The sequence below is a fragment of the Oncorhynchus mykiss genome, chromosome Y (genome assembly GCF_013265735.2).
Source record: "Oncorhynchus mykiss isolate Arlee chromosome Y, USDA_OmykA_1.1, whole genome shotgun sequence".
Taxonomy (NCBI): domain Eukaryota; kingdom Metazoa; phylum Chordata; class Actinopteri; order Salmoniformes; family Salmonidae; genus Oncorhynchus; species Oncorhynchus mykiss.
The window spans coordinates 19,956,051-19,979,267 of NC_048593.1; the positions used below are offsets into that span (position 1 = coordinate 19,956,051).

Genomic DNA, 23,217 nt, shown 5'->3' on the forward strand with positions numbered 1-23,217 from the left:
GTTTACCCTGGCATGACGTTTTGATACCATGTAAATCTCTCTCTGACAAGGTGACTTTTATTATATAGTCTGCTCTAATTACTCTCAGATTCAAAAATTGTAATTAGCATCAAAGTAGACATCATGCAAGATTACAAATCCTGCACCTAATCTCTAGCTGAAACTTTTGAAAACAGGTATTGTGTCAACTGTGTGAACTTGCACAAGACAGTAAACAGAATTGTCTATTGAAAGAAATTTTGCCAATTTATTAATTACTAAATTTAGCTAACAATTCTTAATCAAGAGATTCTTACCTTTGCCTCGATTTGGCAGTCTTGTCCAGTTCATCATGGCATTTGTAGTTTTTTATGATAGCAACAGTGTAAATATAGGCAAATATGTTGATAAGTAACCTTATTCTAGCGAGATGCACATGGTTATCAAAATGTCACGCAGTGTAAGTATACACGAAACATAACTCTTATTTGAAGGGTTTCTAAACCCCCTATGGGGAAAAACAATTATTATGGAAAAACAATTGGAACCATTTCATTGTTTGACCGCTAGGTTTTATGGGTATTAAGATCTCGCCGGGATCCTTATGATTGTAATGTACATTAGTTAACTGGCATGGTTAATGTTAGGTAATAGTTATGGTTCATGTAAGGGTTAAAGTTAGGGTTTAGGGCATGGACGTCCAAAGGTTCCCAAATAGCACAGACGTTAACGTGATGGAGCTTGGGTGTTGCTCCAAAGAAATCCCCGTCTTGATTGGCGAATCGGATAGGACGTCAAGAGAATTAAGAACGCAACATATGTTACGATTTTTGGATTGGGCCAAAGCTTTTCAAAGCTCTATTCTCATTGGTTTAAAATGTTTTAGCCTCTTTGTCCCTCCCCAAAATCCAGCGGTGTGTCATGGAGATTTTGTTAGCGGGTAGTGAGGACCAGAATCGGGCAACGATTGACCCTGTTTAACTTAACCGGCTGTACATCGGGGCTGGGGGGTCGCCCTGACGAGTTTTAAACGTGTAGATCGCCTCATATTTTTCCACTTGATCGACTGGTCTTCCAATGTCGGATTTCAAGCTTGGGATTGTTCGACTTGGCCGTGTGGCCGGGAAGGTGAGCTGGATCCGAGGGCTGCCATGTGCGACAAGAAGGGGAGGGGATCACAAAAAGCGGTTACAAAATGGCTCGTTGAGATAGGTGATGGCATCGAAAATATTTTAATTTTGAATATCTGTCGGAAAAGAAGCATACATAAGTTAGCTATCTAGCTAAAGTTAGGTGGCCCAAATGTTTCGCTAAATTCGTATTCTCACGAAGCCGCCCATCTCAAGCCAATTACTAATAGCTAGCTAGGTACAGTTCACCGACGTTCGTAGCTAGTTAATTTATCGAAGCAACGATGTCTTTGGTGAATGTTGAAAGTTAAAATATAATGTAATCTAAATGCACACTTTACCGGTAAAGCAATTGTAGTGTACGCTAGCTAACTGGTATAGATAGTTCTGCTCTAGTCTTAATGAGGAAGCCATTGCATTGCCACGCTTTATCCAGGAACCCCTTGCAACGTGATTGAGCACCGGTATGTTTTAGCCAACAACGGTATTTTTTAAACTAGCTTATTTTTATCTTAACATTTGAAGGCTGATACAAATGTCAATAATGACGCCACATAACATGTAACGTTACTAGGGCTAGCTAGCTAATGTTAGTGTTTTTTTTTTTTTTTTTAGCTAGCTAACGTTTTATTTAGGCTAACGACAGTAGCTACGTGATCTACTTTTACCTGACGAATTTGAACAGTGACTTGAATATTTAGGGGCCCTTTTGCTTTTAGCCATAGTTTTCGCACTGAGGGCAGTTGGTGAACATTGAAATGGGTGTGTCACTTATACATGAGAACCACTTGGACATATCACGTGTTATGGAGTGACCCCCCCAGGAACATTAGTCAACACCAAATGCGGTGCTGTTGCATGCCAATGCTATGCCTTCCCAAAATGCTTGTTTCATGATTGCTAATTTACTCAAAGCAAATCTAACTTGACTCGTGGTCTTAATTAGGGATGGGTCGACACTTAGAGAATGGTTACCTGAAGGAAAATGGGGAAGGGTCATTATTTAATTTGTTTAATTTAACTAGGCAAGTCAGATTCTTATTTACAACTTTAACTGCCTTGATCAGGGGCAGAACGACAGATTTTTATCTTGTCAGCTCAGGGATTCAATCCAGCAACCTTCCGGGTCCTGGCCCAACACTCTTAACCACAAGGCTACCTGCCACCCCTGCTACCTGCCAATGTTGGGCTATGACAGTCAATTACATGATGTCTCATATCTCACCACCACTAATGAGATGGGTGTACATGATGCATGTTGTCAGAGCATCTCAAAGTCAGTGGGTGTGGTCAACAGTGCACACCTCATCTCTGCTGTCAAATTGAACCTGGATCAATATTTGGTTTTAATGCAGATGAGAGCACTGCTGAATCCAGCTTCACAAAGGGTACCATGAGTTCTAATCCTCTGAGGGAAATGGCAGGGTATTCCCTTTGAATCAGGTACCAAAACTCCTCAAGTTACCCTTGAATGCTTTGTTTGAAGCATTCGGTAACATGACAGCTCGAAAGGCCGCACTTGAATAATTCCGAATCAAGGGCGACCTTTTCCCAAAATCAAAGGACACCCGGGTTGAATTTTATCTTTTAGATTTAAATCATTTTCATTTAGCTTTAAGGTTAACAATGTATGATTGAGAGACAGAATATATATAATACCAGTCAAAAGTTTGGACACCTACTCATGCCAGGTTTTTTTTTTTTGGTTGCCATTTTTACATTGTAGAAGAATAGTGAAGACATCAACACTGTGAAATAACACACGGAATCATGTAGTAACCAATTAAAAAAAATAATCTAAATACGTATATTTTAGATTTGAGATTCTAAGTAGCTACCTATTGCCTTGATGACTGCTTCGCACACTCTTTGCATTCTCTCAACCAGCTTCATGAGGTAGTCAGTCACCTGGAATGCATTTCAATTAACAGGTGTGCCATGTTAAAAGTTAATATATGGAATTTCTTTCCTTAATGCGTTTGAGCCAATCAGTTGTGTTGTGACAAGGTAGGGGTGGTATACAGAAGATAGCCCTATTTGGTAAATGACCAAGTCCATATGGCAATATTATAGCTCCAATAAGCAAAGAGAAAGGACAGTCAATCATCACTTTAAGACATGAAGGTCAGTCAACCCGGAAAATTTCAAATAACTTTTAAAGTTTCTTCGAGTGCAGTCGCAAAAACCATTAAGGGCTATGATAACTGGCTCTCGTGAGGATCGCCACAGGAAAGGAAGGCCCAGAGTTACCTCTGCTGCAGAGGGATATTTTCATTAGTTACCAGCCTCAGAAATTGCAGCACAAATAAATGTGTCTGTTACTTGAACATTGAAGCATCTCAACATCAATTGTTTAGAGGAGACTGTGTGAATCCGGCCTTCATGGACGAATTGCTGCAAAGAAACCACTACTAAAGGACCAATAAGAAGAGACTTACTTGTGCCAAGAAACACGAGCAATGCACATTAGACCGGTAGTTTTTTTATTTATTTCACCTTTATTTAACCAGGTAGGCTAGTTGAGAACAAGTTCTCATTTGCAACTGCGACCTGGCCAAGATAAGGCATAGCAGTGTGAACAGACAACACAGAGTTACACATGGAGTAAACAATTAACAAGTCAATAACACAGTAGAAAAAAGGGGAGTCTATATATACATTGTGTGCAAAAGGCATGAGAAGGTAGGCAAATAATTACAATTATGCAGATTAACACTGGAGTGATAAATGATCAGATGGTTATGTACAGGTAGAGATATTGGTGTGCAAAAGAGCAGAAAAATAAATAAATAAAAACAGTATGGGGATGAGGTAGGTGAAAATGGGTGGGCTATTTACCAATAGACTATGTACAGCTGCAGCGATCGGTTAGCTGCTCAGATAGCAGATGTTTGAAGTTGGTGAGGGAGATAAAAGTCTCCAACTTCAGCGATTTTTGCAATTCGTTCCAGTCACAGGCAGCAGAGAACTGGAACGAAAGGCGGCCAAATGAGGTGTTGGCTTTAGGGATGATCAGTGAGATACACCTGCTGGAGCGCGTGCTACGGATGGGTGTTGCCATCGTAACCAGTGAACTGAGATAAGGCGGAGCTTTACCTAGCATGGACTTGTAGATGACCTGGAGCCAGTGGGTCTGGCGACGAATATGTAGCGAGGGCCAGCCGACTAGAGCATACAAGTCGCAGTGGTGGGTGGTATAAGGTGCTTTAGTGACTAAACGGATGGCACTGTGATAAACTGCATCCAGTTTGCTGAGTAGAGTGTTGGAAGCAATTTTGTAGATGACATCGCCGAAGTCGAGGATCGGTAGGATAGTCAGTTTTACTAGGGTAAGTTTGGCGGCGTGAGTGAAGGAGGCTTTGTTGCGGAATAGAAAGCCGACTCTTGATTTGATTTTCGATTGGAGATGTTTGATATGGGTCTGGAAGGAGAGTTTAGAGTCTAGCCAGACACCTAGGTACTTATAGATGTCCACATATTCAAGGTCGGAACCATCCAGGGTGGTGATGCTGGTCAGGCGTGCGGGTGCAGGCAGCGAACGGTTGAAAAGCATGCATTTGGTTTTACTAGCGTTTAAGAGCAGTTGGAGGCCACGGAAGGAGTGCTGTATGGCATTGAAGCTCGTTTGGAGGTTAGATAGCACAGTGTCCAAGGACGGGCCGGAAGTATATAGAATGGTGTCGTCTGCGTAGAGGTGGATCAGGGAATCGCCCGCAGCATGAGAAACATCATTGATATATACAGAGAAAAGAGTCGGCCCGAGAATTGAACCCTGTGGCACCCCCATAGAGACTGCCAGAGGACCGGACAGCATGCCCTCCGATTTGACACACTGAACTCTGAACACTGAACTGCAAAGTAATTGGTGAACCAGGCAAGGCAGTCATCCGAAAAACCGAGGCTACTGAGTCTGCCGATAAGAATACGGTGATTGACAGAGTCGAAAGCCTTGGCAAGGTCTATGAAGACGGCTGCACAGTACTGTCTTTTATCGATGGCGGTTATGATATCGTTTAGTACCTTGAGCGTGGCTGAGGTACAACCGTGACCGGCTCGGAAACCAGATTGCACAGCGGAGAAGGTACGGTGGGACTCAAGATGGTCAGTGACCTGTTTGTTGACTTGGCTTTCGAAGACCTTAGATAGGCAGGGCAGGATGGATATAGGTCTGTAACAGTTTGGGTCCAGGGTGTCGCCCCCTTTGAAGAGGGGGATGACTGCGGCAGCTTTCCAATCCTTGGGGATCTCAGACGATATGAAAGAGAGGTTGAACAGGCTGGTAATAGGGGTTGCGACAATGGCGGCGGATAGTTTCAGGAATAGAGGGTCCAGATTGTCAAGCCCAGCTGATTTGTACGGGTCCAGGTTTTGCAGCTCTTTCAGAACACCTGCTATCTGGATTTGGGTAAAGGAGAACCTGGAGAGGCTTGGGCGAGTAGCTGCGGGGGGGGGGGGGGAGCTGTTGGCCGAGGTTGGAGTAGCCAGGCGGAAGGCATGGCCAGCCGTTGAGAAATGCTTGTTGAAGTTTTCGATAATCATGGATTTATCGGTGGTGACCGTGTTACCTAGCCTCAGTGCAGTGGGCAGCTGGGAGGAGGTGCTCTTGTTCTCCATGGACTTCAGTGTCCCAGAACTTTTTGGAGTTGGATCTACAGGATGCAAACTTCTGCCTGAAGAAGTTGGCTTTAGCTTTCCTGACTGATTGTGTGTATTGGTTCCTGACTTCCCTGAACAGTTGCATATCGCGGGGACTATTCGATGTTAGTGCAGTCCGCCACAGGATGTTTTTGTGCTGGTCGAGGGCAGTCAGGTCTGGAGTGAACCAGGGGCTATATCTGGTAGTCCAAAGGACCGGTAGTCCAAAGGACAGATGTCTGAGTCCAAATGTTTGATTTTGGTTCCAACCGCCATGTCTTTGTGAGACGCAGAGTAGGTGAACAGATGATATCTGCATGTGGGGTTCCCACCGTGAAACATAGAAGAGAAGGTGTGATTGTCTAGGGGTGCTTAGCTAATGACAGTTGATGTGTTTAGAGTTCAAGGCACACTTAACCAGCATGGCTACCACAGCGTTCTACAGCAATATGCCATCCCATCTGGTTTGCGCTTAGTCCCACTATCATTTGTTTTTCAACAGGACAATGACCCAACACCTCCAGGCTGTGTAAGGTTTTTTCTTTACCAAGAAACCAGTGATGGAGTGCTGCATCAGATGACCTGGCCTCCACAATCACCCGACGTCAACCCAATTAAGATGATTTGGGATGAGTTGGACCGCAGAGTGAAGGGAAAAGCAGCTAACAAGTGCTCAGCTTATGTGGGAACTCCTTCAAAACTGTTGGAAAATGATTCCAGGTGAAGCTGGTTGAGGGAATGTCAAGAGTGTGCAACACTGTCATCAAGGCAAAGGGTGCAGCTTAACTAGGTCTTTCCTTGCACTACTTGGCCATACAACTGGACAATAATCAAGATATGAGAGAACTAGAGCCTGCAGGAGTGTGGTGTTACGGACAGCCCTCTCCCCATCTTTACAACCATTGAATCTATATGTTTTGACCATGACAGTTTACAATCTATGGTAACAGCAAGTCATTTAGTCTTCTCAACTTGTTCAACCAGTCATTACCCGATTCAGCTGAAGTGTAGAATTTAGGGAATGATTTGTATCAAATACAATGCTCTTAGTTTTAGAGATGTTCAGGGCCAGTTTATTATTGGCCGCCCATTCCAAAACAGACTACAACTCTTTGGGGGTTTCGGTGACTTCATTAGCTGTGGTTGCTGATGCATACATGGTTGAATCATCAGCTTATATGGATACACATGCTTTGTCTATTGGTAAAAATACGTAGTCCTATGGCATACCCTCTAAATTAGTCTGGGTTTGAACTGAACAGCAGGCCTATAGGCTATTTAGTGTGGTCTAGTTCTAGGCTACGAAGTGCATGCTCTGAGAAGCACAGCATAGTTCTATTTCTATGATAGCTGCTGGGATGGTGTAGGAATAAATAAAACAAGGCTGCATTACACATGCAATGGATGTTCCAACCTTGAGCCCCAGGCTGCTCTGCCCTTGCTGATAAACTTTTTGGGGTGCTGCCTAACCAATGGCAGTTCTGATTTTTATTTATTCATCAAGCCTAGTCCCAAAAATGCATCTTGCGCATCAGACTAGCCTATAGCCTAAATTCTGTTCCGTTTGAGAAAGAGAGCGTGAAGATAAGGACCGGAGGTAAACTTGGATTGCTACTACTATAATTATTTTATTAAACAATATTGTAATTCTTTTTTTAGTTGTTATTTTCAATGACGGCCTTGCAACCTTACAGTTAACTAGTCCAACGCTCTAACCACCTGCCTCTCATTGCACTCCACGAGGAGACTGCCTGTTACGCGAATGGAGTAAGCCAAGGTAAGTTTCTAGCTAGCATTAAACGTATCTTACAAAAAACAATCAATCAATCATAATCACTAGTTAACTACACATGGTTGATGATATTACTAGTTTATCTAGCGTGTCCTGCGTTGCATAATCGATGCAGTGTGTATCGTTGCTCCAATGTGTACCTAACCATAAACATCAATTCCTTTCTTAAAATCAATACACAGTATATATTTTTAAACCTGCATATTTAGCTAAAAGAAATCCAGGTTAGCAGGCAATATTAACCAGGTGAAATGGTCACTTCTCTTGCGTTCATTGCACGCAGAGTCAGTGTATATTCAACAGTTTGGGCCGCCTAATTTGCCAGAATTTTATGTAATTATGACATAACATAGAAGGTTGTGCAATGTAACAGGAATATTTAGACTTATGGATGCCACCCGTTAGATAAAATACGGAACGGTTCAGTATTTCACTGAAAGAATAAACGTCTTGTTTTCGAGATGATAGTTTCCGGATTCGACCATATTAATGACCTAATGCTTGTATTTCTGTGTGTTATAACGAAGTCTATGATTTGATAGAGCAGTCTGACTGAGCGGTGGTAGGCAGCAGCAGGCTTGTAAGCATTCATTCAAACAGCACTTTTGTGCTTTTTGCCAGCAGCTCTTCGTTGTGCTTCAAGCATTGCGCTGTTTATGACTTCAAGCCTATCAACTCCCGAGATTAGGCTGGCGTAACCGATGTGAAATGGCTAGCTAGTTAGCGGGGTGCTTGCTAATAACGTTTCAAACGTCACTTCATCTCAGCCTGTGGTTGTTTCCCTTGCTCTGCATGGGTAACGCTGTTTCAAGGGTGGCTGTTGTCGATGTGTTCCTGGTTCGAGCCCAGGTAGGAGCGAGGAGAGGGACGGAAGATTTTCTGTTACACTGGCAATACTAAAGGGCCTTTAAGAACATCCAATAGTCAAAGGTATATGAAATACAAATGGTATAGAGAGAAATAGTCCTATAATTCCTATAATATCTACAACCTAAAACTTCTTACTTGGGAATATTGAAGACTCGTGTTAAAAGGAACCACCAGCTTTCATATGTTCTCATGTTCTGTGCAAGGAACTTAAACTTTAGCTTTCTTACATGGCACATATTGCACTTTTACTTTCTCCTCCAACACTTGGTTTTTGCATTATTTAAACCAAATTGAACATGTTTCATTATTTATGAGGCTAAATTGATTAATGTATTATATTAAGTTCAAATAAGTGTTCATTCAGTATTGTTGTAATTGTAATTATTACAAATAAATAAATAGAAAATCGGCCGATTTTAATCGGTATCGGCATTTTTTGGTCCTCCAATAATCAGTATCGACGTTGAAAAATCCTAAACGGTTGACCTTTACTCTCCAGAGATGTTCGATCGGGTTCAAGTCCGGGCTCTGGCTGGGCCATTCAAGTACATTCAGAGACTTGTCCTGAAGCCACTCCTGCGTTGTCTTGGCTGTGTACTTAGGGTCTTTGTCCTGTTGGAAGGTGAACCTTTGCCCCAGTCTGAGATCCTGAGCTCCTTGGAACAGGTTTTCATCAAGGATTTCTCTGTACTTTGCGCTGTTCATCTTTGCCTCAATCATGACTAGTCTCCCAGTCCCTGCTGCTGAAAAACATCCCCACAGCATGATGCTGCCACCACCGTGCCAGGTTTCCTCCAGATGTGAGGCGTGGCATTAATCAGACCAAAGAATCTTGTTTCTCGTGGTCTGAGAGTCCTTCAGGTTCCAAACTTCTATTTAAGAATGATTGAGGCCACTGTGTTCTTGGGGACCTTCAATGCAGCAGACATTTTTTGGTTCCCTTCCCCAGATCTGTGCATTGACACAATCTTGACTTTGAGCTCTGTGGACAATTCCTTTGACCTCATGGCTTGGTTTTTGCTCTGACATGCACTGTCAACTGTGGGACCTTTTTATAGATGGGTGTGTGCCTTTCCAAATCATGTCCAATCAATTGAAATTATTATTATAATTTTTTTTAAATTTTACCCCTTTTCTTCCCAATTTCGTGGTATCCAATTGTTGTAGTAGCTACTATCTTGTCTCATTGCTACAACTCCCGTACGGGCTCGGGAGAGACGAAGGCTGAATGTCATGCGTCCTCCGATACACAACCCAACCAGCCGCACTGCTTCTTAACACAGCGCGCATCCAACCCGGAAGCCAGCCGCACCAATGTGTTGGAGGCTACACCGTGCACCTGGCAACCTTGGCTAGCGCGTCACAGGAGTCGCTGGTGCGCGATGAGACAAGGAGATCCCTACCGACCAATCCCTCCCTAACCCGGACGACGCTAGGCCAATTGTGCGTCGCCCCACGGACCTCCCGGTCGCGGCCGGTTACGACAGAGCCTGGGCGCAAACCCAGGGACTCTGATGGCACAGCTGGCGCTGCAGTACAGCGCCCTTAACCACTGCGCCACCCGGGAGGCCCCAATCAATTGAATTAACCACAGGTGGACATCTCAAGGATGATCAATAGAAACAGGATGCACCTGAGCTCAATTTCGAGTCTCATAGCAAAGGATCTGTAGACTTATGTAAATAAGGTATTTCTGTTCTTGATTTGTAATAACTGCAAATATTTATAAAAACTTTTTTGCCTTCATTACGCTTCATTATGGCGTACTGTGAGTAGATTTGAGGAAAATAAATAGTTTTTGAATAAGACTGTAACGTAACAAAATGTGGAAAAAGGCGAGGGGTCTGAATACTTTCTGAATGCACTGTATAAAAGGCAATTTTTGTCTTGGCCCATCAAATATGCCAATTGATTCATGCAATGCTTTTACTATGAAGGATATCTTTCCACCCCTACTCTTGTCCACGGTGGTCTGGCCCGCAGCCCTGTGCACAATCAAAATTCCTACATTGGCCTGTAATGGATACAGGATGAAGAACAGTTTATAAAACTGTGTATTTAAGGCTCTGGTCTGTCCAAGAAGTGATGGCAAATGTTCTCTACTATCCACTTTGTTTTAATTATTATTTTGGGTATAAGGTGGTGTCGCTTTTTTTTTCATACCTGCAGGGAGGTTTTAGATAAAAGGGCCATCCATTTTCATTTCAGAGAAGTCCAATTTTCTCCATTTAACCCTTATTATAAATAATGTTCACGCCCTCATACCGTCCACATGGTTCAGTGTCGTGTCACACCTCACTGTTGTGACCTTTAAACTACACAATAATAGTGTTAACCCACATTCCAGGTGGCATTATCTGTCCTTTCTTTTGCAGACGAAGTACACACTGATTGATGAACAGGACATACCATTGGTGGAGAACTATGCCTTCGAGGTAAGAGGGTGGGGATTTATGAGGAGGGTGTGGTGAGGGTCATTCTAGTCAAAGACCATTCCCACACGAGACTGGCCCCAGTAAACAAAACAAAACAAGAACAACTGGACTTTTCTTGAGGAAATGGTCTGGGATATAAAAATGTCACACCATTATTTTTTCAGGCACGCATGGATGTCGATGCAGACGGCAATGGGGCAAAGATCTTTGCTTATGCCTTTGACATTGGCAAAGGGCGCTGGGCTGGCAGGCCACTGCACGAGCTGCTCTGGTGAGTCCCACCCCTGCATTCTGCTCCTGAATACATCATCGTAGTCTGTTGGTAAGGGCAGCTTTTTGCCTTTTATCAAACAAACTATCCATTGTTCATATTGTGTGTGACGCTGGCAGACTGGTTGTCAAAAGGAAATGTCAATGTTTCTCCAGGGAGAAGCACAGAGGAGGCATCGCTCCCAGCTTCCAAGTTGTCCACATCAACTCTGTCACAGTGGATAACCGTCTGGACAATCTGCGACTGGTCCCCCTGGGCTGGAGCCCCAAACCAGAGGAGATCTCCAGCAAGCAAAGGTATTACAGCTACCTTCTGCTCTCCTAGCATTCATCACTTCTCCACTACAATTACTAGAGCTACATTCTGCTCTCCTAGCATTCATCACTTCTCCACTACAATTACTAGAGCTACATTCTGCTCTCCTAGCATTCATCACTTCTCCACTACAATTACTAGAGCTACATTCTGCTCTCCTAGCATTCATCACTTCTCCACTACAATTACTAGAGCTACATTCTGCTCTCCCAGCATTCATCACTTCTCCACTACAATTACTAGAGCTACATTCTGCTCTCCCAGCATTCACCACTTCTCCACTACAATTACTAGAGCTACATTCTGCTCTCCCAGCATTCATCACTTCTCCACTACAATTACTAGAGCTACATTCTGCTCTCCTAGCATTCATCACTTCTCCACTACAATTACTAGAGCTACATTCTGCTCTCCCAGCATTCATCACTTCTCCACTACAATTACTAGAGCTACATTCTGCTCTCCCAGCATTCACCACTTCTCCACTACAATTACTAGAGCTACATTCTGCTCTCCTAGCATTCACCACTTCTCCACTACAATTACTAGAGCTACATTCTGCTCTCCTAGCATTCGTCACTTCTCCACTACAATTACTAGAGCTACATTCTTCTCTCCCAGCATTCACCACTTCTCCATTACAATTACTAGAGCTACATTCTTCTCTCCCAGCATTCATCACTTCTCCACTACAATTACTAGAGCTACATTCTGCTCTCCCAGCATTCACCACTTCTCCACTACAATTACTAGAGCTACATTCTGCTCTCCTAGCATTCACCACTTCTCCACTACAATTACTAGAGCTACATTCTTCTCTCCCAGCATTCACCACTTCTCCACTACAATTACTAGAGCTACATTCTTCTCTCCCAGCATTCATCACTTCTCCACTACAATTACTAGAGCTACATTCTGCTCTCCCAGCATTCACCACTTCTCCACTACAATTACTAGAGCTACATTATGCTCTCCCAGCATTCACCACTTCTTTACTGAGGAAAATGCAACATCTTTACTGAGGAAAGACAAGGATATTCAGACTTAGCTCAGTATGACTGGTGTGTTTTAAATGTTTCAGTTGTCATGAAGGTATGTTATGGTCTTTATTTCTCCCCCTGTAGAGAGCAGTCTCTGTACTGGCTGGCCATCCAGCAGGTACCAGCTGACCCTGTAGAGGAGCAGTACCTGGAGCTCAGTCGTACCCGCTACTACAATGCTAACGGAGAGCTGGTGGAGGAGGAGGAGTGCTCCTGTACTTACTACGAGTGTCACTACCCACCCTGCTCGCTCATCGAGAGGAGAGTACGTACTGCTACCATCGTATTCAGTTACCTTCAGTTATTTTCACACTCCATATACTTTCACTGTAGGCAAGGGAATATTGAAGTACATGGCTTTGAGGATTTCTGTGATCCCATTTACTTCCGAGGCTGACATAGATATTGTTGCTATTTTTAGGCGTTTTAATATGTTAGTCTCAGAACAGTGTCACAAAACCCATACAGGTGTCTTTCCACCAGTCTGATTTCTGTCTCCATCTGTCCACAGCTTAGAGAGTTCAACATCTGTGGTCGCTGTCAGGTGGCTCGCTACTGTGGCTCTCAATGCCAGCAAAGGGACTGGCCCGCCCACAAGAAGCAGTGCCGTGAGCGCAAAAGAGTCCTGGCCCTGGAGTCTGAACCAGAGCGATGATCTCTGGATCAACTACCAGGATAGGGGAATGGGGGGAAGATTGGGAATGAAGTGCAAAGAAAAAAATCTGCCAACAGAGAATTATGAGAGGACAATGTTGGTTGGTAGGGTTTAAAAAAAAAAAAAAAAAATCTCCATATACTTTCTTTACATGTCAATGGGGATGGTGGGGAAGTGTATATATCATTTTTTTTTTCCGGAGAGGGCGATCCTCCTCGAGCTCTACCTGCTGCTATGGATTTGTATGTTTGAGTAAGATGATGTCACACGGATAAATTGCTTCTTTTGGACAGCAATTGATTATCGACAGTTGTCGTCATCAGCTTTCTCCTTCCTGCCATCCACCAACCTGTAATGCCGTGTACAGGGATCTAGGGAGGACAGTACCTGCTGCTCACCTTGTACAATGGGACATGGACCTTTTCACTGTACTTCTTGGACCTCTGCTGCACACACTCAGTCATCTCCTTGTTATGCTCTAAGACCAACATACAGCAGATAGATTTACTTTGCTGTTTCGCACTAGCAGTGTTGTGTGTGCTGCCATTTTGGACTGACGGACATGGATGAAGTGCTGAACATTGGGGGGGAGGGTGTTTTGGTTCTGTGTGTGTGTGTGTGTGTATGTATATATATATATATATATATATATATATATATATATATATATATATATATATATATATATATATATATATAAGTGTCCCTCTTTGTTGGGAAGGGGTCATCAACTTTGGGCTTGATCAGGCATTGTTACTTTCCTGTGTTAAACATCCCTGAATGAATCTGCGATTGGTCAGTTGCCCTTCCAGATGCCCACACAAACAGTCCCTGTCACTAACGCTAACGTTCAAGGGATATCCTGGGAAAAACTTGGAAAACCCAGGTTGGCCGTTGGACAGGCTATGTCAGTTCGGGTCTTGGGATTGTATGAAATGGCCCGAATTCAATTCCATTGTTTTCTACACGTCAGTCATCAGAGATATTTGTTCTATGCCCAATGATCACTCCCTAGGAGTGATGGATGAACACCTGCTCAAAGTTTGTCTTCCTGTTGTGTCTTAGGTGGCAATGAGGAATCCTGACACTCACAGATAATGCATGTAACAAGCAGACCGACATAATACATGCAGCACACGTTGATAGTTTATGTGGACTGGTTCATAACACTGTGCACTGAGTTGTTTTAACACACCCAACCGTTACCTTTGTCATAGAGATGGGGGGGAGTTTAGAGGTAGGGAGAGTTGACTGTTGGGTGTAAAAATGCTACTTTTTTTTTTTTTTTTTTTTTTACAGAATGAAAGCATTAATCACATAAGAGTATAAAGCTACAGTATATGAACAGGAGTACAGTTGGGGATAACTAGCTGTCTCTTTTCACTGTAAAATGATCAAATGAAATAAAATGACAAAATGTTTCCCATGGATGTATGACTGGTGGGAGTTTAAGGCGCCCTCATGGTATGTCACCACAAAACTGTTTGTTCATTTAGATATGGAGGAAATGGTCTACGTTCAGTTGGCCTGATACAATAACAGTGTGACACAGAAGCAATTTGAAGGTGTCGCATATGAGGGTTAGGCTCAGGAAATAATAGCCGGGAATTTATTGTGGAGCTTGTAAAATTAGATCTTTACTTCCATTGGCAGGTGTGTGAATAAACTAGAAGAAAAAGTAAAAGGGACAGCAGACATACAAATAAAGGAGCCTGGACAGTTTAATGTGTCTAAGTAAAGTGGAATGAATAACCTTTACTCAACGTCACCATGGTGATCAGTGGGCTGGTCTGGTACTGTGCAGCTCTCTGGGACAAGAGATAGGAGCATAAGGAGCCTGTGACGTTTATCCCCTCCCCTCTCCTTCACATTCCCAAAGCGAACCCAGGCAAAGGAGTGACAAACCCTCACTATATTGAATTAGAGCCTATGTGAAATAGCGGCTTAAGGAAAAATTGCTTGAGAAACACTTACGACTGCTACTAGAAAATGTCACAAAAGTCTATCTTTAGTTGAGTTACAATTGGCCCAGAGGCTCAAATAGTGTTACCGGAGTGCTGAAGGATGGCTTGCTCTGCTGTGCCCAGTGGACTATGATTTACTTACTGGACAGCTTATATGGATGTAGAAAGTCTGTACCCCGAACCACAACTTTTTGAAAACTCACTTTGCACCAACCCGGTGAGTATTTCAAGCTTATATGTTCATATAATTACATTTGTATTATTGTAAGGGCAGACGGCGTCGGAGAGCTGCGCAGGCAATCATAACCAAATCCTAACTCGGGAATCCTAACTTTGGGGACTTTTATTCCCAAAAGGCACTGAAATCCTGAAATAAAACCACTCCTGACAATTGATGGCTTGTCCTTGCCAATGTCACTCGGAGAGATCACTGTCCATGCTCCTGTGTCCGGAGCCCACTCATGTGAAGGCTGCGTTGGAAGTTCTGAGTAGGTCTGCTCAGGAGAGCAGAAAGCAGCTGGTGGTGGAGATACTGAAGGATCCTAAGAGAGAGCGCTACATCAGGACACTAGAATATTTACTCAGCTCCACAGACTCATGGTGAGTGCAGATTGATACTACTTTACAGTTTTTACACATTACAGTTTTGCCCTGTTTACACCTGGGCTCTCAAACAACCCATCACGTACTCTATTCCTAAAGGTGTGTCATGCAAACATGCCTTGTGATCAAGGTTGCATTATGGTATTTGTGTACCTATACAGTACAATGTTTTATTTTACTGTAATAAAGAAGTAATTAGTCCCTGCACATCAATGTTTGTGCTGCTAAGGCAAAATGCACATCTTTCCTCTAAGTAAGCATTTGTCTATCCTCTCCTGTGCAGAGAGGAAAAGTCTTCCCTGCCTTGTACGGGCCTCGCTTTGCGTTCCCATAACAGCAAGGTCCCCACCCTGAACTCCAATAAGTGATATGGAGGTTGGCTGCCCTTGAATATGCCTGAGTTTGTGACTACTGAATGTGACTACTAAAGAAAATCATGTTTACTGCTGTTTGTAATTTACACAACCATGGTTCCAAGACGCATATTAATTAACATTAATATCAGCCTTTACACTGACTGGTGGTTAATGTTTTTCCCGTTGCTCATTCAGGCTTTGCAGTACTGCAGCCTATCTTCTTGGAGTCCTGGTGGAGAGAGAGGAGGTTGTGCAGCAGCTCAAGGCCAAGGCTCCAAAGAGCAGCAACAGCCTTGTTGGGACTCTAGGGAAGCTCCTAACCAGACATGATCCAGACATTGTGATGAATGCTGCTGGTGCTTTAGCCTCTTTGGTAATAGAGTGTGTGTGTGTGTGTGTGTGTAAAAGAGAGTGTGTGGGGCAGCCTTACCAGTGACCCTCTCTGTCTTGAATCATCCCTCTCTCTCAGGTTGAGAGCTCGGCTGGACGTGGGTGGCTACAGAGAGACCAGGCTGTGTTTGGTCAGCTCTTGACCAGCCTGTTGACCCTGCTGGACCACGGACCGGAGAGCATGGTGAACTCTGCAGCCCTGATCCTGGCCAGGCTGTCCCTGTGTGATGTGGCCTGCCAAGGCCTGTTACGCCACCCCTCAGCCCCCAGCACCTTGGGCTGCCTGGTACAATGCCTGGCACACAGCCATACAGGTCAGAGCTAAGGACGCAGGAGGGATAAGGTCTTGTGTGGCAAAACATAGTGCTGCCAATGCTCTGCACTATTGAACCCAAAATACCAGTAGGAATGGTTTTATTGCTTCACTAGGTCGGGATGTTTCGTCAAATGTTGACAGTGACAGGTTTTCTTGTTTAACAGATAAACGTTTAGCTGCATGCTTCTAATGGCTGTTTTTCACTTGTAATAGACACGGCTATGAATGCAGCCTTTGCTTTGGGTCGTCTGTGTGGAAGTGAAAGAGGCAGGAGTCTCATTCTGACATTTGCGCCAGAGTACCAACTGGTAAGACACTGTACACATCTGTTTGAGGAGAACAGTAGATGGTGGAATAAGTAGTAGATTCTGAATCCACACCAAGCTCTGTCATTCAAAAGGGCCTTGTACTTTTCATCTCTCCAGGTTCACAGTCTGCAAGCCCTCATGAGTGAGGTGGCTGGGCCAGAGGCAGGACAGACAGCCTGTTTTGCATTGAGTTGCCTAGTAACAGAAGAAGATGGACACGCTCTGGTGCTGGGTAGCCCATCCCTTCCCAGCCTTCTTGATGCTCTTCTCTACCGCTTACAAACAGAAGACCAGGACAGTGCCTGGTTTGCTGCCATGTACGTATGTCACTCAATCCTCCACCTTACACCCTAGGGCTTAACTCCTTCCATGATCAAGAAGCATTAATAGTCTCACTGTCACTGTACCACTAGAGAACATGGAAAATATTTCACAATCTATCACAGTGAAGTCAGGTTAGGTAGCTAGCTGAAGCACACCGCCTCACCCTTCCGTCCCTCCCTCGGTCTCACAGGGCAGTGAAAGTGTTCGTGTCACGACCGGCTGGAGTGTTACACGTGCGAGAGCACAGGTCTCTGAGGGAGCGACTGAAGGTTGTCTTATTACAGTACTCTCTGGAGAATTTCTGTTGAACCAGTTTATGCTAATGTGCCTGGAATGCAGTGTTTGCTTGGTTGGTCAGTTATTACATAGCCTATAGATATTTTTTTCAGTATCAATAGGATGTCTATTACTACATCAATCATATTACTATATCAAAGTTTTATTATATATGTCAATATCCATTAACAGTTATCAATTGAAAATTAAATTGTCTTACTTGCATTCATTACATTGTCTCAATCCCTTTCTGACTCTCTCCTCCAGTCTCTCTCCAGCTCTCCCTCCATTGGCAAGGATCTCAGGGAGGAAGTGACCTCATGTCTTAGGAAGCTGGAGCCACTTGTTAAGCCATTGCCCCCGACAACTAGGCGCCTCCCATCTGGGGCCTGCACTGTGTCATGGGAGAAGTGTTTCCCTGAGAGTGGCCTAGAGGTCACTTACAGGTCAGCTGGATGCAGGAATGTTAAGGAGTGTTATTATAGGGACCTTTTCACCAAATACACCCTCTCGCAATATTCTTAGAGGAAACCAGAAAATATCAGTGTGCTAACAAACAACCTGTTTTACATTGTGGCATACTGGCATTTAACATAGAATTGCAGAAACAACGAACAAATACTAAAATGTATATTTTTTAGCAATAAGCTGATATGTGGTCTCTTACTGTCCTCAGCCTTCTGGACAGAGAGATAGTTATGTATCGTGGAACCCAATGTCACGTGACTTTACCGGTATCAGTCCTCAAACCTGGACATGAGTTCTCACTCCGACTGATCCACTCTTCCGCTGATGGAGACACCAGCCCCTGCAGCGAGCCTGTGCTATTGGTCATAGAATCAGAGGAGACGGGGGCAAGGCCTGGTCCTCCACAGAAGCTGCGCGTGATTGGATGCACAGCCTCTCATGTGCGACTGAGTTGGGTTGCGCCGGCGGGTGAGCTGAAGCCCCAGGTGTATCAGCTGTATCGTGGTGAAACACTACTAGATACCACAACAGAGCTGAGGTAAATGATGTAACAATCAATGTCCTTTTTAAACAGCTCCTTTTGAGTAAAGAGTTATCATCATCCTCCACACAAAAGCCTGGAATATTAACCATAACACATAACATAACATTTGCCAGGGCTGTAGTGGGTGGTCTGTCCCCGGGAACCCTTTTCCAGCTGGGTGTGTGCGCAGTGGGGCCAGGGGAAGAGGTTGGCCCCTGTGCGGAGGTGGAGGTCCGTACAGCCAAGGACCAGGACCACGCACCCAGCGGCCTGACCATGGTGGTGCTGGGCAGGCATGAGCTGCAGATCATGTGGGGGGCTCCCCTGGTGCCCCTGGGTCGCCTGTTCAACTATGAGCTGAGGCTGAATGATTGCGTGGCTTACTTGGGCACGGCGCGTGCTCACACTGCCCGCCGTCTGGCCGCCAACACGGCCTACACCTGTACTGTAACGGCCATCACCACCAGAGGGCGCTCTCAGAGCCGGTCCGTCACTAAGAGGACCGCTCGCGACGAGTACCCGTACACACAGAGGTGAGAAGAGGAAAGACAATCAGATTATATCTCTAACATGTAGCTTGTGTAACTGAATCTATCCATTGACAGGGTGGACTTTAAGAGTATTCGGTCTCAAGTGATGCTCTTTCCCATGTGTGGGGGCCGTATCACAAGCCACAGTTTTGTTATATTCTGTCCGTCTGGCTGCCTATCAGGTGTCTGTACTCCTCCAGCCGTCAGCCTCCTCCTAAGACTCCTTCATCACCCCCATCAGTCACAGAGGCAACAGAGGTCAGACGAAAGGTCACAGAGATCGTGGAAAAGGCCAAGAAACCCCACTCTGCACACGACCATCTGACCAAGGTCCATCTGTCCAGCAGGCAATACAGAGGGACTGATCACGACAGCGAGAGACACAGGTTACCCTCATCTGAAACGAAGCTTTGTCTTGTGAGAGATCATCTTGACGTGTAGATTTGTTGTGTGATTTTATGTCCTTTTCCTTCCTCCAGGCAACCTTTGGTCTCCACTTCATCTGCTGGCTGTGAAAGCAGCAAAATGGAATCATCTGAGGTAGGCCTACCTACACTTTGGTATCTTAGACAATGCAGTAACAAAGCAATTTTGGGGGGAATCCAAGCGCTAATGATTTCTCCTGTTTTACTGTATTTCTTTGTTCTAGATGATGACCATGGGGCTGGTGAATGGATATGATGCAAAGGCCTTATGGAGGAGAGCCAAAGAGAGGGCAGGAGTATCTGTCTGCCCTGCTGGGCTTCCAGTCCGACCCCTGCTCCATCTCCAGGCTAAGACTGAGGAAAACCTGCTTGAGAGGCAGTCCCACCGTGGCCTGGACCAGCATTTAGACCCTTCATGCCTCAGGGCCCAAATAAGCCCATGTAGGTAGTCTGACTAGACATCCTGGTCCACAATTTTCTAATGTTCTGGCTTAACACGTTTGTATGTAATATAACGTCAGTTTGGCATAGAGGAGCTACGTCACTGCCTATGCCACTACCTTATCTGCTTGAATAAAATATAAAGTAGTAGCTAGCAAGATGGAGATCACAGACATTATTTTGAATTAGTTAATTTTGCAAGTGGCTAATTTGCATCAATTAAAACCACTGCAAAGGTTTGGCCTGCAAACTTGGTTTACAAATTGTGACGTTCTGGCATGTTTTCCTCGTGATTTGTTGGGAGAGTTGTCTGTCTGAAGAGGGCCCTCCCCGGATTAAAAAAAACAAACCTTTATTGAAGTTGCCAAAAGAGTCATTGAAAACAGAACCTAGTCACTGCTGTTTCCTAGGGTCGAGACTACCAGGTAGGTTATATTTCTGTGTCAAATAGATAGAGGCTTCACTGGTCATGGGTAATGGTGCACCTATTGTATAACCCCAGGGATGCTTCTCCAGTGGAGTGCTCTCAGAAGACGACCTAGAGACAGAGGAAAACTCCCCTGTATCCCCCATCATTTAGGTGAATATGTTACATGTTTAGCAACAACACAAATGCACTATTCCTGTCATACATCTGTTTCTGTCTATGTCTGTGCTTGTGTTCATGTCTGTTTGTGGTGGTACATACAACAGATGCAGTGAAGTTAGTCCATCCCATTCCTCCCTCCTACCCACAACTGGACTGGACAGGAAACTATAAAGACAAGCTGCTGAGAGACCGGTAGGGGTCCTGTTGACTTTTTATCTGGAACTTGAACGCTCTGCTGTCTTTCAATATTGTGTTCTGCCTTAACATCCCTTCCTATAACCCTAACCCTCTGTCTGTGTACATCTCTGTCCTAGGACAAGGCTTTTGACAGGACCAAGAGTGCAGAGCGAAATCCGAGGAAGACATCCCCTAACAACAAACTGGACCAAGCTTAGCTGATAATGATCCGTAGAGGATCAAAATCTAAAACAAGCAGAGAATGGTGCTGCTTCAGAGAATGGTGCTGCTTCAGAGAATGGTGCTGCTTCAGAGAATGGTGCTGCTTCAGAGAATGGGTTTTGGGGGCTCGTCTCAATACCAGTGATTTTCATAAAGACTGTGTGAATGGAAAAATGTAATAATCAACTGTTTCAGGCTTGTTATTCAGTATTAATGCCCGGAATTCAATTTTTTTTAAATGTTTTGTTTATTTTGATGCCGATGTTTGTTTCAAATCAATGATGTTAAATGAGTGAATCTCAAATCATAGCTCCTCATTTTTGCATCAATCATATGGTTAAAGAAGTATTACTCAGCAGAAAATAAACTATCCCACCAAACAAAATATTTTTCTGTCCCCAAAATAGAGTACAGTAATGTATCTATGAAATGTATTTTTTCTGATGTTATTGTCAGATTATCCAGCCTCGTCATTATTTGACTAGTGTAGTTGTACCTGTGTTGTGAACAGAGAAATTTTTAGAGGACATATTCAACATCAAGCAATCATCTCAAATTGGGTTGCACATTTTTGGGGAATATGCAGAGGTGGAAACTTTCCGTGGGAATTAACGGGAATGAACTGAAATATATGGAAATGAATATTAATACCATTTAAATGTAGATGTTTTTTTGCATTGGATTTATTTACCATATCATATGGAGACAGAAACATGAACATTTTACCTTATCAGTAGACATAATTGCAAATGATTAAATCCTTCCAATAGAAATAAAACAATATCTAATTATGAATTAAATGAGTTGACTCTTCACATGGGAAGATTTCACTGAACAACAAAAGAAAGGGGATATTGAATGATCCCCAATGATCCATCCCATCTCCCAAAAACATTTTCAACATACATCTGTAAAATGATAGTCTAGAAACTAAAGCTTTGGTTGTCTTCCTCTCAGGACGATGGAGGCAACAGGGGAAAGAGCCTCAGATCCACAAAGTCCCTTCCACCAGGTGGGCGATTGAGATATGTTGGAACAACTGCCATATTGCATCTCCATCCCAAAGCCCTTGCTTGGAAGTGTACTTTGTCAGACTGCCAAGAACCTTGCTCTCCTCCAGGCCAAGGTGGCGAGACACGGTAGTGATGACACCATAGGCCTTGTTGATCTCTGCACCAGACAGGATGCTCTAGCCAGCATACTTGGCATCCAACACGTACGCTGCAGCGTGTATGGGCTTCAGGCAGAAGTCTTCACGCTTTTTGATGTATTTCAGCACTGCAGTTTCCTCTGCTTGGAGCAACAGTGTTGTGGGCAGGGCAGTACAGATTTCTTCTCTTACATCTGCAAACCGAGTCTGAACATCAGACAGGATGGCATTGTCTCCCTCAATCTGTGCAATGGCTACTGCTATAGGTTCCAGGAGTTTCAGGCTGCTTTACCACTCTCTCCCAAAATACATCATCCAGGAGGATCCTCTTGATGGGGCTGTCCATATCGACAGACTGTGATATGGCCATTTCTTGGAGAGACTCCTTCCCCTCCAGGAGACTGTCAAACATGATGACAACATCACCCCAATGGGTGTTGCTGGGAAGCTTCAATGTGTTGCTCTTATTCTTCTCACTTTGCTTGGTGAGGTAGATTGCTGCTATAACTTGATGACCCTTCACATACCTAGCCATTTCCTTGGCTCTCTTGTAGAGTGTATCCATAGTTTTCAGTGCCAGATGTCCTTGAGGAGCAGATTCAATGCATGAGCAGCACAGCCAATGGGTGTGATGTGAGGGTAGGACTCCTCCACTTTAGACCAAGCAGCCTTCATGTTCACAGCATTGTCTGTCACCAGTGCAAATACCTTCTGTGGTCCAAGGTCATTGGTGACTGCCTTCAGCTCATCTGCAACGTAGAGACGGGTGTGTCTGTTGTCCCTCGTGTCTGTGCTCTTGTAGAATACTGGTTGAGGAGTGGAGATGATGTAGTTAATTATTCCTTGCCTATGAACCCATCAGAGATGATTGCAAAACTTTCTGCTTTCTCTATGATTTGCTTGATCTTCACTTGAACTCTGTTGAACTCTGCATCCAGCAAATGAGTAAATTAAGCATGTCTGGTTGGAGGGGTGTATGCTGGGCGAAGAATATTCAGAAATCTCTTCCAATACACATTGCCTGTGAGCATCA

General features: G+C 44.1%; 2 protein-coding genes across 4 annotated transcripts; both read left to right on the forward strand.

Moving 5' to 3' along the window:
* Window positions 1-854: 854 nt before the first annotated feature.
* On the forward strand, window positions 855-13,742 carry zmynd19 (zinc finger, MYND-type containing 19). Of its 2 annotated transcripts, none has more exons than XM_021590883.2 (6): window positions 855-1,107; window positions 10,782-10,841; window positions 11,006-11,112; window positions 11,268-11,408; window positions 12,552-12,732; window positions 12,979-13,742. In XM_021590883.2, the coding sequence occupies exons 1-6, from the start codon at window positions 1,057-1,059 to the stop codon at window positions 13,120-13,122; spliced, it is 684 nt and encodes a 227-aa protein (XP_021446558.1). In that variant the 5' UTR covers window positions 855-1,056; the 3' UTR covers window positions 13,123-13,742. The 2 variants fall into 2 exon arrangements, with proteins under 2 accessions (XP_021446558.1, XP_021446559.1); XM_021590884.2 differs by lacking the exon at window positions 855-1,107 and adding an exon at window positions 7,497-7,521.
* A 64-nt stretch (window positions 13,743-13,806) lies between these two features.
* On the forward strand, window positions 13,807-21,793 carry LOC110509781. Of its 2 annotated transcripts, XM_021590880.2 has the most exons (16): window positions 13,807-15,303; window positions 15,443-15,686; window positions 16,241-16,418; window positions 16,515-16,749; window positions 16,965-17,059; window positions 17,177-17,376; window positions 17,574-17,652; window positions 17,927-18,105; window positions 18,336-18,665; window positions 18,785-19,183; window positions 19,363-19,566; window positions 19,660-19,720; window positions 19,830-20,046; window positions 20,549-20,626; window positions 20,740-20,827; window positions 20,950-21,793. In XM_021590880.2, exons 2-16 carry the CDS (start codon window positions 15,481-15,483, stop codon window positions 21,032-21,034), a joined length of 2,634 nt encoding a protein of 877 aa, XP_021446555.2. In that variant the 5' UTR covers window positions 13,807-15,303; window positions 15,443-15,480; the 3' UTR covers window positions 21,035-21,793. The 2 variants fall into 2 exon arrangements, with proteins under 2 accessions (XP_021446555.2, XP_021446556.2); XM_021590881.2 differs by lacking the exon at window positions 20,549-20,626.
* The last annotated feature ends 1,424 nt before the right edge of the window (window positions 21,794-23,217 follow it).